The 15,894-nt window shown below is 42.1% G+C and overlaps 3 protein-coding genes across 3 annotated transcripts; all 3 read right to left on the minus strand.

Annotated features, from left to right (window-relative positions):
- Positions 1-4,348: 4,348 nt before the first annotated feature.
- MELLADRAFT_43549 (uncharacterized protein) lies at positions 4,349-9,094 on the minus strand (the record flags this gene model as incomplete). Its single annotated transcript, XM_007410505.1, has 10 exons — positions 4,349-4,796; positions 4,862-5,095; positions 5,174-5,757; positions 5,822-5,898; positions 6,110-7,425; positions 7,498-7,854; positions 7,923-8,468; positions 8,781-8,855; positions 8,932-8,995; positions 9,081-9,094. 9 exons carry the CDS (start codon positions 8,935-8,937, stop codon positions 4,737-4,739), a joined length of 3,255 nt encoding a protein of 1,084 aa, XP_007410567.1.
- Positions 9,095-9,939: 845 nt separating this feature from the next.
- Positions 9,940-11,240, minus strand: MELLADRAFT_106833 (uncharacterized protein; the record flags this gene model as incomplete). The annotated part of the gene is made up of 6 exons (XM_007410504.1): positions 9,940-10,121; positions 10,197-10,269; positions 10,343-10,819; positions 10,890-11,010; positions 11,076-11,150; positions 11,191-11,240. The coding sequence occupies 6 exons, from the start codon at positions 11,238-11,240 to the stop codon at positions 9,940-9,942; spliced, it is 978 nt and encodes a 325-aa protein (XP_007410566.1).
- A 200-nt stretch (positions 11,241-11,440) lies between these two features.
- MELLADRAFT_106834 (uncharacterized protein) lies at positions 11,441-15,087 on the minus strand (the record flags this gene model as incomplete). Its single annotated transcript, XM_007410503.1, has 15 exons — positions 11,441-11,532; positions 11,594-11,848; positions 11,969-12,035; positions 12,119-12,364; positions 12,454-12,550; positions 12,657-12,871; positions 12,935-13,032; positions 13,096-13,138; positions 13,212-13,246; positions 13,320-13,446; positions 13,552-13,724; positions 13,791-14,075; positions 14,163-14,448; positions 14,529-14,855; positions 14,935-15,087. 15 exons carry the CDS (start codon positions 15,085-15,087, stop codon positions 11,441-11,443), a joined length of 2,499 nt encoding a protein of 832 aa, XP_007410565.1.
- Positions 15,088-15,894: the final 807 nt, after the last annotated feature.

Here is a 15,894-nt window from a genome sequence, read left to right on the forward strand (position 1 = left end):
GGAGAAGAAAACAACAGGTGTATATACTCAACCCAACAAGCCTTCAGCGCACATTTAGCACACAATTATGTAATGTTTCTAACCAAGATCACAAGACTCCTAAATCAAATATGTCTCTAATGAGCTCATGGATTCCACCCCGTTCAAGTGTAATCCAATGATACTTCTGTCAATTGCCCAATCCAGTGGTACTTACTCCCAGACCAACAGATGTAACAGTTTCAATGTGTTATTTCTGGATGGTTTTGTATGGAATCAACTTGAATGGGTCCTCAATCCAATTCAAGCATCATAACTGAGAGTCAGTGCTCCCTTCAGGAGTTCATAACATTAGTAATCAATTCAAATCACTTTCCCAAGTCATTTGATTTGTTAATAATGATTATGTAAATAGGAATGTATAGAAATTATAAAGATGAGAATGAAATTTGAATAATAAAATTGAATTTGAAACATATCACATGAGTAAGAGAAATGAGTAATAGAAAGAAAGATGGATTTAATCTGAATCAACAATATTCTCAAATGTCAAGATACCTTTCACGGCATCTTTTCATCCTTATGTGTTAGCCAGGAGATAAGTCACTCAGGTAACTTATGCCCTGTCTGACAGACTATTTATGACATAAGACAAGGGCCAAATTTTTAAAAGCACTACCTTCACAAAGCATCAAATATGAAATGCAAACAGAGCCACATTGAACACACAACAAAAAGTAGAGTTGGCAAGAACATCATATGAGTACAATATACAGGATGAAAGCACATACAAAGCAAGGTGCATGAATTGTGTGGAAATTGGACAAAGGAGGTTTAATAGTACATGGATTAAAAAAGAAAAGAACAAAAGGTCAGTTTCAAACCTCAGAATAATAGGTCAATAGGACACATTGAAATGAGATAGGACATTGAATTCACATCAAAAAGTAAGGACACAAAACCCTTGATGATGTACACCATCAAAAAATACAATGCATGCAGAAGAGGTTATCAGAAGGATTGCTGCATATGGCTGCATTGGTAGTAGTACAACATGCAGGTGGATTTGACAAAGAATTTGAAACACACAAAAGGATGTTAAAAAAGAAAAGGAAAAAGGAAAAGAAACAAAAAAAGCAATGCATAGTAGGACCAGAAGCCCAAATATCCAATACACTGGCTCTATATCCACTGGATCCAATAGGTGATGATCAGTCAAGCTGAAAAGGTGCTTGGATAAACCATTCTGACCAAGTTTGCTGACATATGATCAATATACCTTGCTTACTGGGTGATGATTTCAAAGAAAAACCATCTCATTAATTGGGGAATATATTCAGCAACATTCCTGCTGAGGATAGGAGACGTACAATTGGTGAAAGGGAATATCACCAGAAACTAGAAGTGAAGCCAATATACTGCTTCTGGCCCCCTTGGACCTGCAAAGTGGTATGAGGGCTGTGGTGATCACCAAGCCCAAGAAGGAGAGTGGTATGGGGGCCCCGCTACCAGAAAAAGTCCTAAAGCCAAAGTAGTGCTCTGTTGAGCTATGGCTGTGCTACCCTTTAATCTAGTGCATCTGAGCCAGCCTTGGGGAAAGTACAGGTAATATGCCTGCTTTAGCTACATTTGCTGCATTTTGGACCAGACAACTCAGCTTCAGAATTTTCTGCACATTATTTGAGTTGCTTGGTACTTCTTGATGAGAGCAAAGGTTGTTCACCAGCTTGAAATGGCTCAAGCTCATGGATCACATAGGAGGTTGGATCAGGCTATGAGAGAAACTTTCTCAAGATGATCAAATTATTGGCCATCCGGCTATACAATTAAGATGCTTAAGGTCACTTAAGCTGTCTTAGGGTATGGGGGGGTCTGATAATTGATTGGTAAACAGGGGGGTTGGAATGTTGTGTTCCTATAACTGTTTCCGGATCCCAGTATCCTCACCACCCCCTGCCTTTCACAGGCAGTGACATGCAATCACCAAGGACACAAGTGACAAACAGGCTGTACCAGGTTACCACTGTTGGAAGAAATTTGTTTACAATTTGTTGTTCACACTCTATCAACATCAACAACAATACTGGGTGGTTGATCCAAACAGTATGAACCATTCAAAACAAGATCAGTATTCAAACAGTCTCATCAAATTCATGACATGGAGAAGAATATAAAACTTAAACCAAAAACAAAAGGTGTGGTAAGGAAGCAATTGGATCAGATTCCTCCAAATCTTATTGCACACATTGTTCATCTGGTTCCAATTCTAAATTTTGGACATTCTCATCTCACTCAATCCACTGAAGTATGGTATTATTGACACTCTGGACCAATATGAATTGTGGGTTGAGAAAGATCATCAACCTGATCTACAGGTGCAGCAAATGTATGTCCATTGCTATCTTAAACTAAATCATCTATCAGGGGTTGGGCATAATTTGACCAACTAGTTTCCAATCACAATTTCATCATAGTTTAAAATCTTGGGAATAATTTTGAGATGGCTCAAAAGGGATATCAGCATAGCAGCCCAACATTTTTATCCATCTTTTTGCTTTGCAAAAAGCTGACCAGTATGAAGTGTTCTTTGATCACACCAAAGCTTTACCCATTCAAAACTCTTACAGGCAAAAGCAATTTGTGCCGCTACAAGCCACACAAACACTCCTTTCCCACCTTTTAAGGTTCCTTGGCCCTTTCTGTGAAAGGTGCAAAGGCTTACCCAGGTACCACTTGGGCTCTCTTGATGCTGAGCTCAGATCCAAACTGTGATTTGACCCCAAGACAAGTTTTTCATCTGGTAAAGATCTTATTTCTAATTATTCACTTCCGTCTGGTGAGATCTTATTTCTAATCCAGATCAAGACCTCAATGTTTGTTCTAATGACAAGTTGAAACCTTTTCCTTGTTGAACTTCAATTAGGAAATGCTGATGGATTAGGTATAAAAGCACTCAAGAGACAAGAGCTTCACGTTGGGTGTTTGGAATCATGAGTGACCATTGTATCATTATTGATCATATATTTTTTTCAACCCTTGCACATTTTAATCATCCTAATCACCAAGGCAAACTTTTATCCTTCAAAAAACCTTTCAATTCAATCAGTCAATCATAATTTACCTAATTATCATTTGATCTCTGAGTCTACTTTTCAACAGTATCATTCAAATCATTTGGTTTTGTAGTTTAAAAAGAGTTGTATGCATTGAAGCTTAAACTTTTGAAACAAATGGTTGATGAGACAAGGGGATCTAATGATGAAGTTGAATTGTAGTACAGAAAACAGAAAACAAATTTGAAAAAACATCAGCTAGTTTTCGTGCTTGAGTAGAATCCAAAAGACTGACATGGGTGAGCAGTTACACTCTATAGTTATAAAGACAAATTGATTGCACCAGCCTGAGAAGCAAAGCAGATCATACTGTGATGAGCAATTGGCAGGGGCTGGAGGGAGGAGAAGCATCAGACCCAAAGACTTACTTTGGGTAACCCAGCAGAGAAACAGATCTTCAGCCTGAGCCCTGAACCATCTATCTGTTTGGGGATCCAGAAGGGAGCCCAATTGGTCCGTGGTTTGGGCAGATGTTTTGAGACATGATTGGGTATCCCTGAGTGTTGGGACTTGGGCCAGGGAATGAGAAAAACCACTTCCTGCTGGGTATCCAGCATGTAAAATGGAAACAAGAATTTCCACCTGTGGGTATTGGAAGGGCACAGAAAGGTGGCTGAGATCCTTGATTGAACAAATAATCACAGCAGCTATGCAATAGTTGAAACAACACAAAGAAACTAATTTGTCTCCGTGGAGATTTTTTGTTCCAAAATGTTATGTAGATCCATCACCATTTGGGTCATATCTCAATTTGGTCTTGAGAGCTGGTCATTCTTGTTCTGGATGTTGTGATTTGAAGATTGATGGATTTGAGACAAAAGGACAGATCAGGTACTGATCAAAATCTTAGTCCATGGCTGGAGAGCAAAACAGGACAACAATGTTCCTCATGGTGATGTTGATTGAGCTTGAATGACAAATTGTACATGGAAAAGCATCATGAATAACCCGGTACAGCCTGTACAACACTTGTCACAAGTGATTAAGGATGACCCTACCTGTGAAAGGGTGGTGGGGATACCGGGAGCATTGCCAATTCAACGAACTGTTTGGGATAGGCTTACGAAGGTTGCCATGACTGATTTGTACCAGAGCTATATGGCCGCATCAACTCCCGAAATGATGTGAATTATATTTAGCACGTTGAAGTGTCTTTTGCAAGATCATCTTCGAAAATAGCGATAAACTTCTCCGATTCTCTGAGTGTAGAATCGAATGAGGGCACTCAATTCTCATAGGCTCAACGAATCCTGTGTAATAGAATCCAATCAATCAATTTCTGAAGAACCCACTCTAATCACTCAAGAGAAGGCGAAAAGAAAAAAGCCAAATTATCAAAATGAGTTTCTAAAAAAAAATTGGAAGACAGAAAAATTGCCTCCCGGAGTATATAAGAGTTACGTGTATGTTATAATATGATTCAAAACGTTGATACGACTACTTTGAAAAGATGATGTAAATTAAAAAAAAGATATCAAAAAGTGAGTGTCGAAAGAAAGAAGGTATCGAATCGGAAGCAAATACGAAATATGTTTTGTTGTGCGACGTGAGGAAAAAGCTAGTTTTTTAAGAAATGGCAATTGATAACTTTGATTTCCATGAGATACATCTGAAGATAAGTTCATCCTTCATTATCTTAACACATTAGAAGTAGGTGTTCAAACCCCTTGCTGCCAATTGATCAGGTACTTGAGTATTCAAATCCTAGAATGATAAAACAAGAGTTAGTTAATGTATGCCTGCGGTTGGAAACGAGGAAAAAGACGTACTTGGAGTAACTGAACAATCTTGGCACGCGTCTCGATGGTGATCATGGCCTTCTCTTCCGGAGCAGGAGGAGTAGCAGTGGGGAGGACGTGTGCGAAGACAGCGAGGATGTGATCAAAGTGAGGTTGAACTAATGGATGCTGTTCGCGGATCAATAGAATCACAGCGTCAAAGCACTTGGCTGATTCAGCAAAGTCTTGCTTGAGGGGGAGGGCCTCGAAGTACAGCGGTAGAACCTAAGTTACAAAGATCATGTTGGGCGCGCATGTCAGTCTTCAAATGAAATAATGACTACAAACGTGAACCCGATTTACCTGTTCCAATGGTAATGCGGCCTTGTTCTTGATGATCATCCTGGCAACTGCACCAGCAGCGTTATCCCTGGCACGCTCGCTCTTTTCTCTAAAAGAGTTGTCAGGCACGGTGAAGAGTGGCTGAAGACCTTTGAGGATCTCAATATACTGCGAGGAGAGATCAACCTCGGACCAGAAAGCTAGTGATCCCAAGTAAAAAGCAGCGTTGCTTCGGACTTCGACATCTTCATCAGCAATAGCACGAAGACCGAGTGGCAAAAGTTCTTCAATGAAGGGGCCAATCGAAGCTCCGAGACCATTGATGACTTCGGCAAGCGAGCCAATGGCATTGTTTCGATCTGTGGCGGAATACATTGGGTCGTAGTACTTGACGATCCATGGAAGGAATTGGACAAAGGCTTGAGCAAAGTCTGCTCCAAGGACAGTCGCAAAGGTTCCAACTAGATCGGTGGCACACCCTATCAGATGTGATTCAACTTCTGAAAGTTCGCCTGATACTGATCCGTCGTCAAATCCACAGTCGATTTGTGCTGGCGACTTGCGTTCCAGAACTTGTAGGAGGAAGTGACAGGTCTCGTCGAGGTCTACAGGGAAAAATAATAATCAACTTTGAGAAGCAAATACTGTTCAAGACCAATAGTGACTGACGTGTTGAGCTGACGACTCCGGCTCCAACATTGGCGACAACAGCAGACAATGATGAACATACGTCACTGAGAACGTCGCTGGGAGATGCAGAAAAGGAAATAGAAAATGTGTCAGTTCAAAGTGTTCATTCGCAGATTGGTCATGAATGAGGAATAAGGAGGGGAGTCAGATCTGCATAAAATGCGTTTGGTTTCATTTGCAAGTCTCATTAGAGCTTGCGTCTTAGTGAGCTGAGTAAAATTGTTCATCATATGGAGAGAAACAAGATCGAGATCGAGATCGACATACCATTCATCGCATTCCTGCCATATCTTCATGATTTGAGGAACGATCAAAGCGATTAGCTTCTGAACGTCATCGGAAAGACGAATGTTGGCGAGTCCAGGCTCCAACTTCGGCGGGTCGGTGAGGTCATGGGCAATGGAAATGAATGACAATAAGGTGGTGGCAGCAGCTTTGCGGGTGGTCGGATAGAAGTGAGTAAGGAGAGGCATGAGGCCTTTGATTGCGTTCTCGAGGTATGGCAAGAAGTTGGTCTTCGTATGTTCGAATAATTCAGAGAGCGTATCGGCAGCGACCGACTTTTCGACAGCAACAGAAGTGGTGACTTTCATCAAGTCTTCATCGTCAAGTGAGAGATCCTCCATGTCAACAAACCCATCTTCATCATCAACCTCCGCCTCATCCTCTTCATCATCACCAGCTTTGAAACCTGCAACAGCTTCAGTTGGTAAAGTAGCGGCTCCATCCTCTTCTTCCTGACCAAGACTATGCAATACAGCGGGCATCACGCGAGGTAAGTAAGGCACAAATTCTTGTTCGTAAACCTTAGCGAGAGTACCGAAGAAGATGATCGAGCATTCTCGGAGGCTGGGGTTCTCCATGTCGATAGCTTCGAAGGCGACATTCAAACAACCCTCGAGGAAAGGTCTGAATTTCTCCTTGCCAACAGCAGAAGCCAAAGTACCAACAGTGTCTTGAACCACACCACGAAGTTCAGCTTCATCACTTTCACCCTTGAGAGATAGGAAAGGAGTGATGCGCTGCATGCAGACATCGAAGTAAGGTTCAAAGCCAGCCTTGGCCGCATAGGCAGCAGAGCCAATGGCACCGATGACTGTACCTTTGAGTTTGAGAGGGGTAGAGTCGATCATAGGGACGAGGCGTTCCATCAAGGGATTCAAGTAGAGACCGATGGTTTGATCATCAAAGACTTCTAGAAGTCCATCGAGCGCAGTCATCGCATTACGTTGACATTCGGGATCGTTCAGCAGGGCAGAGATTCGTGGCATGAGAATTGAATGCCTCGTTCCACATTCTTCAATCAACATCTCGCTGATGCAAGATAGAGCGGTACAAGCAGCTCTTCGGACACGTGAATCAGGATCTTCGAGGCCAGATTCGATGAAAGGCCATAGTTGTTCGAGATGAGGCTGAATAAATTGGGAGCACCCTTCGACAGCGACTCCAAGGGCCATGACAGCCGACTTGCGAAGCGTAGGATCAGGACTAGGGAAGCATTCTTGGATGTGGGCGAAAAGAACAGGGAAAACGGATTGGGGAGAAAGAGAGGTAGCAAGAGCATCCAAGCATTGAAAGGCGGTCTTCACGGAGAATAAATAGAATAAGATCAGCAAAAAGTATACAGCGTAACTGATAAAGAGAAAGTGACTTACCCGAGCGACTGAATCATCTTCGGGATCCTCCGGTTCGTCCTCAGTGCCGATGATGATCAAGGCATCAACAATAGGTTTGATGAGGTTTAATGAAGCGATTTTAGTCTTTTTGAATTTAATGCTCCAGAGTAAGCAATTCAAAGCCATGTTACGAAATGACTCGTCCAAAGCTTTGTTGCTTCCAATAGTACAGTTAAATTGGACAGCTTGATCGAAGTGAGCATTGATAAGTGGCACTTCAATGATAAGTAATGTTTCGAGTGTGTCGAATCCGATCTTTGCTGAAGCTTCATCGTTGGCCTCCATAGTCTGACCAATGACTGCAAGCATCTGGGGAATCATAGACTGGAACGTAGTCTGTGATGAACCGGCCAAACGTCAGAATGAGCTATAAACAAGGAGCTCAAGGTAGTGCGTTTACTTACAATAGAAGACTCTTCGTCAAGTTCGATGTACTCAGCCACACGTCCGAGAGCTTGCAAGGTGCTGACTCTGACAGCGAGACTCTCGGGATCTTGAAGAGTTTTAGAGAAAAGGGCGTAGATCTGAGGCAGATGTTCCGGGAAACAAGAGACAATGGTATCCATCATGGCGTGAAGGGTGAAGACGGAAATCTCTCGTTCAGTAGCCACCGAACTATCAGTGGCTGCGATGAGGAAGTTGAGCAGCTCTGGCCATGTGCGTTCTGGAAGCTCGAGCTCAGCAATCTCAGCAACTACTCGACTGATAGCATGTCGGGTGAGAGAGACGGTTTCAGAGGTGATAAGCTCAAGAAGGCGTGCTTTGATTGTAACCCGAACAGAGTCATCGAGTCGCTTGTAATGTTTGCGTTTGGCGACTAAGATACGTTTTCGAAGTTCAACTGCAGATAGTTGACGTACTGAAGGGTTGGGGGATGCGGAGAGAAGCTCGACAAGACCGGGGATGGCCTGAGGTGATTTATAGAAATGTTCATTCAGAGCTTGGGTGGCCTGTTAACGAGCAGTAAATGCAGAGGTGGATAGTCAGTTCTTTATACAAAATGATAACCATGAAGTGCATATCATTCTGGTAATTCCAAAGTTCGATAAAAGATAACCTTAAAGGTAGACTTTGACATTGTGTGTTCATACTAACGAGATTCTTCCTATACGGATTTATGTCTTCAATGAGCGCAATAGGCTCTAAAGCTTAGCGGTTCTGAATGTATTGATAATCATTCACACAACAATGGCAAGATATGATATATAGAATGAAACCAAAGAAGATAGAGCAGGTCATATGAAAAGCTGATGGAATCTTACCTCCTTGATACCATCAGTTCCACTAGGGGAAGCGATTTGTTCTAGACACGTTTGAAGTTGCTGCAAGTACTGAGGCTGAAGAAGAAAAAGAAGTCAATGTGATGTCTGATGAAGGTTACTGAGAAGTGAGTATAAGTGAGAAGTAGCTTACATCCATGATGAATGATAAGTGAAGTTCGTTAGATTAGATAGAGAGTGACGGGAATGGATGGATGCTGCAATAATAAATTGATTGAGGTAAAGACAATGAGAAGGTGTTGGAGAAGTTGAAAGGGAAGTGAAGCTGAATTATAAACTTACCAATCAAGTTTAGGTCAAGTTTTTTTGAAATGTTTTATATTTTTCAAATTGGTTATTCCGATTTTGAATTGAATTCCTTAAAAGTTGATCGATCAACTTGTGGTTTTCAAATTTACACATCACTTTAGGTCTCTCTTCTCTTGTACACTTCACCGCAGTCACCGCGTCAAGTTTCTATTCAAAATTCAAAATATCTAAAACCATCAATCACGTCTTGCTGTGATCAATTATAAATAGAAGCTACGTGGAACTGGCCAAGTTTAATCATCGTGATAAGTACATAGTGGAAATGGAATTGTGTGATTTCAATTCAAGGCTGATTCAATTCATGAATCATGATGAGGCATGAAAGGGCCTGAAACAAGTGATACTCAGCAGAGAATAGCGGTTGGGCGAAAAACTGGTCAACCAGTTTCGCCATTTTGAGAGAAATGAGAAGATTTGTGTCACTTGAGTGCGAGCGAAGTTTGTGAAAGCAAGATATAGATGGATGGCGTGTTCACAATCTGATATCCATGCTGTACAAGTTTTGAAAGATGAGAGAAGAAGCGAGTGCCAAAGACCAGATGTCAATTTCTCACACATCATAATAGTCTCAAACACTATGTTCGCTGGAAAGATTTGAATTGTTCTGTAGCAAACATGAGCTGAGGAGTTGTGCAAGAAACGTGTATATGGTGAGACTAGTCACTAAAGACAAAGTGAAAAGCTTGTGTGTTACAAATCCTCAAAACATATATCAAGTGGAAAGAAGTCCATTTTTGGTCTTGTAAATGAGATATGAGAGTAAGAATCTTACAAATCAATCTATGTATATCAGATTCTATTGATGAGAGAAAGGAATTGTTTGATATTTCTATTATGCTTGGGTACCCTCATATCTGATATGCATCGTAGGTATACTAGCCACAGCACCTGTGATCATGATCTTTTTCAATTTACCTTGAGGACCAGGAGAACGTCGAACACGTGGAAGTGAAAAGGTCTCTTCCATGATAATAGGTAAAAGATGTTTCATGAGCGGCATACAATATCCATCGACTATGTATGGAGAAAAAGATTTGTTTAGTTTCTAGATGTAGTCATGAGAAGCAAATGGATGAGATGACTGCTGACCATCTAATAATCGTAAATAGTCGGAGCTATCTCGATCGAGTCGGAAAGTTTCATCAATCATACCAATTGGTTTCTGCAGCAGTGTAAGTGAATGTAAGTACTTCTGGTCATATTATTATAGGAAGATGATCACCTAAACCACTTACGCCATGTTGTCTTTCTAAGTGTTCAGCACAGACAGTCATACCACGTAGAGCTGGGTTCCAATGAGCAAGTCTAGCACTTTCTAATCCATGCTGAAGGAAATCTTCATGTAAATCAGTCGAACTTCTTTTTTTAACAAGACCATTCAAAGTGGCTTGAAGACTAGGAACTTCTGCTGGTTTTGTGATAGCAGGAGGAATCAAGTAATCAATCGCATGAGCTGTGCCATTGACGATGGTATAAGCTAAGGTAGATAATGCTCTCAAGCAATCAGCTGCCAATTCATCATCCGAAAGTGGAGTGGGTTGTGCATCATTCTCAGTCGTCAAAGCAGCATAAAATTCCATAGCATCAGCATGGCAATGCTTTAAGTTTATGCCAGTGTCTTGGCGGCACATATGCTTGATGGATTCGCCAAGGAGGTCCAGCGCACCCACACTGAGTGCTGATACACCTTTCTTGACCATACCGCGCCATGACTGTACACAATCAGGAAAACGTCTTACAGTAAGTTCAACACGATATGCAAAACGGGTTATCTACTCTTACATTGGGACATCTCGAAGCTTGAATATGATGTTTGATTTGCCAAGCCAGACCAGAGGAAGCCACACGAGCGCATGTGCGCGACTTGTAGTTAAAGTGAGGTGACTCGGTGAGATAGCAGTAGCTAAAAAAAGAGACTGTTGTTGGAAAACATTGGCAACTCATGAATCTGTACCAAGTGTCACTCACACATCGCTCAATGCACATAGAAGTAGTTGCTCGGAGTGAATTCCAGTTTCAACAAGTCCAAAGATGTGAGCAAGCCTGGATATGGTTATCGTCAGTATAGATATCTTAACTTTACTTGAAGGATAGATCATGATTACCATCCAGAAACAAAAGGATTGGTGACATCTCGGAGGATGTCGACAGTCTCATCAAGCGAAACTGGGCTTCGTTTGGCCGAACATTGTCGAATACGGCATTTGAGGAAAACACGATATTGATTCGAGTCTTGATGAGACATCACACTCTCGACTGCCTTATATACCAGCTTTATGTTTGACTTCATTTGAGCCTGTTAATCACGCGAAGCCAAAGTATGTCAGATATTATCACCACAACACACTTGAGTCCAACAAATTAGCAAAGAGACTCGCCAATCCAAAGATCAAGCCCATCCTTTGAACTTCAACTTCAGATGTATCTGTATGGTCAAAAGGCTCATCAGTGATCATCTTCAATGGGGATCCTCGAACGCGGCGCACCTGACATCTCGCAAACCATCGTTTTGCCGCCATTTTGGACTTGCTCAAATCCGACATTAGATGGTGGGGGAGGGTTCAAAGAATAATTGAGAGCTTTTTGAAACCCTATGCGCTGCATATTCGAATATGAATGTTTGGGAACGACAAAAGGAACTGAGAAGAAGTCTATGTTATCAGCGCTAGGGAGAGTCAAGAAAGGTGATAAAAATCGGTTTACAGAGTAGTGCGAGATCGTTGTAAACATATTGATTCGGTCTGAAAAGCATCAAATCGAGTTGTTCAGTTTAGTTCTTGTGATAATTAAGAAAGGATTAGTGGGAATGGTGGCCAACATATTGTTACGTATCAGCTTCTCCAGCATTCCTCCAAATGAACCGTTTTGCGGATCAGGTTGTACCTCGTTAAGGCCCCAATCAGTCATCACATCTGCACTCGCAGAATCCTGAGACAGACCGAGTTTCAGAAAACAAATCTGGTAGATATACTGGCGTGATCTGGAAACGGAATATTTCTTAAAAGACCCACTGTGAAGAATCTGTCGCCTCGGACCAACGAAACTTTGTAGCGCAATAATGAATCATCAGAAACCACCTCATTTGGATTGGAAACACTCAACGAATGCTTACTGGCGTCACTCAGGATAGCTCGACTGATTGTGTAAGGTAGACATACACCTGAACCTACTGTCGGTTTCTTAGATTCTTCACCATTCAGACCAACATGAAGTGGAATATTTGCTGGATGTCCAACGAGATCTGCCATTGCTGAAGCCTTGAAGCCATAATAGATCAAATAGCAGTTAGATGAGTTGAAAGGATTTGGTCCAAAGAGTGGTGGTGGAAAAGAAAACCATGACGAACAACCGATGGATCAGAGTTCCATTGTTCAAAGGTATCGTGTTTTTTCAAACCAATGAACTCTCTGAATTCGTTCAATGTACACAATTTCCAAACATCTCTGCGATTTTGTCCCACAAGAATGTATTTGAATTGTTCCAACAAGATAATATTTAGCATCTTCTCCATAGTATGAGAGGGGTGTGCCTAGAGTGTATCATGCCTACCTCGCTGTTCGCATTCCCTGACATTCAATCCATTTCATTGCTGCTGGTACATGTCGAGCTCCAAACGTACCAGCCACTTCGTTAGTCGAATCTCTTAGGATTCTGGCTATATCCTCATCTCGAAATTTGCCACTTTCGGCATCCCTTTCATACACTCCTTCTGATGTTAACTCCGGTGGTCCCTCTTCAGGGACACTGGTTTCATATTTGGATAACTGCAAGAGTAAATTACTTAGAATTCGTGTACGACATGCTTATGAAATCGACACAAAACGGACCTTCCAATTTCTAGGATCTGATCCTGCCTCGGCATTCAGCTCTTTTTGCAAGAGAGCAGATGCTTTTGCCAAATGCGCTCCGGTCATCTCATCCCAATCTATAAACACCAAAGAATTAGACATGAGGAGATGCAAAGTAGAACGGGTCGCTCGGGACTTACTTCTGCTAGGCAGAGCTTTAGAAAATTTGTCTTCCATCCATTGCTATGACCAGGAGATTACAGAGCAGGGAATTAATACCAAGGATGATATAACTGTGAAAGAGACGGTAACTCACCGTCTGCGACCAGGAAACTGCGGAATGCCATCGATCTATGACCGAAGATGTCACGAAGATTATTTTCTACTCTGAATCACTTGTAACATCAATAAAAAGGTGACTTACAAAGAACATTGAACTCTACACTAACTGAATTTCCAGTAGCCTTTGGAGTACTACCAAGAAGATTTTTTATCGGAGCTCTAGGATCTAAAGCCCAGTTCGAGTCAACCTGAGTAGTATTTAAGATAGCCTAAGTAAGAGAAAGCAGACAATCGTCAAGATGATGTGATATTGTATAACTCTATATCTCTTGTGGACCTATCAAGTGGCATTAGTCTCGGGGCATTTCACTAACTTGTAAATAGTCACTGAGGATGATTCCCGCGTAGTAGGCACAATTGATATGTCGCGCGGTACCAAAGATCTCATCATCTTGTTGTTGCAATTGCTCTGGAGTAAGTTGACTCAAGTCGCTTTGCCACGCCCCGCGCTCATTGAGCTCTAGAACTTTTCTAGCCGCACGATTATCTAAATGATTGGAAAATTTGTTTTGAGTATTTTCATTGACAAATATGGTCCTTAGAGATCACTTACGATTTCTTGAAAATAGTACGAGTAAAGCAGAAGATGAAGGTGGCATCAGAAGTAATCGGTTCGATGAAAATGTATCATTGTGTAATAAACCACGGCCGAGTTGGCTTTTATCACGAATCTGCCATTGTTCTTTTGCATTGGTCCCGTACAAAGGATCTAAAGAGGCATAGGACGAAGTTTTGTTCTGCCATTGATTCGAAGTTCCACCGGTTGGGGCGCCTTCGCTTCCTTCTTTAGATTCGGATCCATCGCATGTTTTTACTTCGGGGCCATTATTGCTCCAGACTACAGTTTGCAATCCGATCGATTTGAGTGTCGATTTTGATCAGTGCAGTTCCAGAGATGGAGAAAATTCCAGGAAGAAAGACTGACACAGGTCGTGAATGATGAGATTTGCAAAGCCAAAGAATAAGCTGGACACCTGAGCAGGGTGTGGCGTGAAACCTTCGAAGCCCGATGGACGACGAAGGATCGCATCAAATATCTCTTCCGGTTCAGCCATGCCAGCTGGCACAGGATGAACTGGTTTTACTGATCTTGAATAAGGTTGATTGGCAGCTCCAAGCATCGGGAGTCCAGTAAGATTGTTATCACGGCCATCGGGTGTCCTAAAGCGATGTTTAGGGTCCAGATTGGTGGTGGGAGGATGTGGAAGGTCCTGAGTGGGGGAAGCAGATAATCAACATCATATCAGTCTTTTTATCAATAAACAAAACGAATCGTGATAGAGGTGCTTACAGTCCATAGTAAGTTGATGAATTGGCCTTGTATAGCATTCACGAATTTATTAGGTCCTTGGTGTCTCTTTCTTCCAGTGCGCGCGAGAAAAGCCACGACTTGCTCAAGCTGAAAATTTCGATCATTGAAAGGATTCCCGATGCTCGTGAGAATGTTTTTGGTTAACACGAGATTAGAAGGGACAGTTCCGGCCAGAATTTGTTGAATGATGAGGTAAATCAATGAAGTTGGTGGCTTGGGATCAGTTAAGGCGGAATCTTCATAATTGCTATAATCCCCATGTTGTCCTCCCCTAGCAAAGAGATAATTGGAGACAGTCCCTAGTGTCTAAACAAAGATGGATGGTCATTAATCAGTGAGCGGAAAGTGATGATGTAGGTAGAGACTTCTGGTCCAAAAAACTCACTTCTTCAGTTTGAGCAATTTTACGCCAAAGGGGAAAATTAGATAAGGTGGGCAGATCGGCTGCTGAACCGATTTGTGATACATGGGTGTAACCTGCACTTTGTATCAAAGCTTCTCCTGGTTTAGGTTGATTCGCTTGGTTCTTATAAGGCATCTTGACAGTGACTTGTGGAACGATTGAGGAGACTGGAGGAAACGCTTTCATACAATCAATGCTGGATAAACTTCTTCAATCTATAGGAAATTACGAGCAGGCGATGGAGTTGAAAGCTTATATCATGTACGATTATGCTTAGGAGCTGCTACAACAACTGTTTCTCAGGGTCATCGTCACCTCCAATGTTCAAGCTTCAAGCTGTGTCAAGCTCGCATGATAGGGAGGAGAAGCGTGGTAAAATATCAAGTTCAAATGTACTCAAATGTCGAGGCCTCCTGAGTCCTATCTCTTCCAGGCTCATCTCGTCCTAAATTACCGATAATTCATCACACAGGAGTGAACTTTTCGCACAGTCCCCTGGTCGGCATAGTACATACACCACGAACCCCCTTTCCTGGGAGTGACCGCGCTTCAGGGGGTTGTGGAAGGTGTAACACCAGTGTTGTGAGCGGGTATTTTACATGCGGTTGATTTGTGGGATACAAAGTTAAAACTGGGATTTTTTCCCAGTTTCCCAGTTTTCGATTTTGGCTGTGTTTGGAACTTTCCCATGTTCTCCCAGTTTCCCAGTTTGCGTTTTTGGCGGTATTTGAGGACCCCTGATAGGCCCTATAAGAGCATCTCCAACGGTCCTGAATCGCCAAAAGGCATACAGGCTCGTCTGAAAACATACAGTAAGCTGTATTTTTTCTTTACAATGATTTTCCTCCACCGCGCACATGATGCAGGGACTTCCAAGGTCGTGCTCCTGCCAAAAACGCCAAAAGCGCACGATATTCCTTTTAAAAGTTGAATGATATCTCA

Source organism: Melampsora larici-populina (genome assembly GCF_000204055.1).
Source record: "Melampsora larici-populina 98AG31 unplaced genomic scaffold MELLAscaffold_20, whole genome shotgun sequence".
In the NCBI taxonomy this organism is placed as follows: Eukaryota; Fungi; Basidiomycota; class Pucciniomycetes; order Pucciniales; family Melampsoraceae; genus Melampsora; species Melampsora laricis-populina.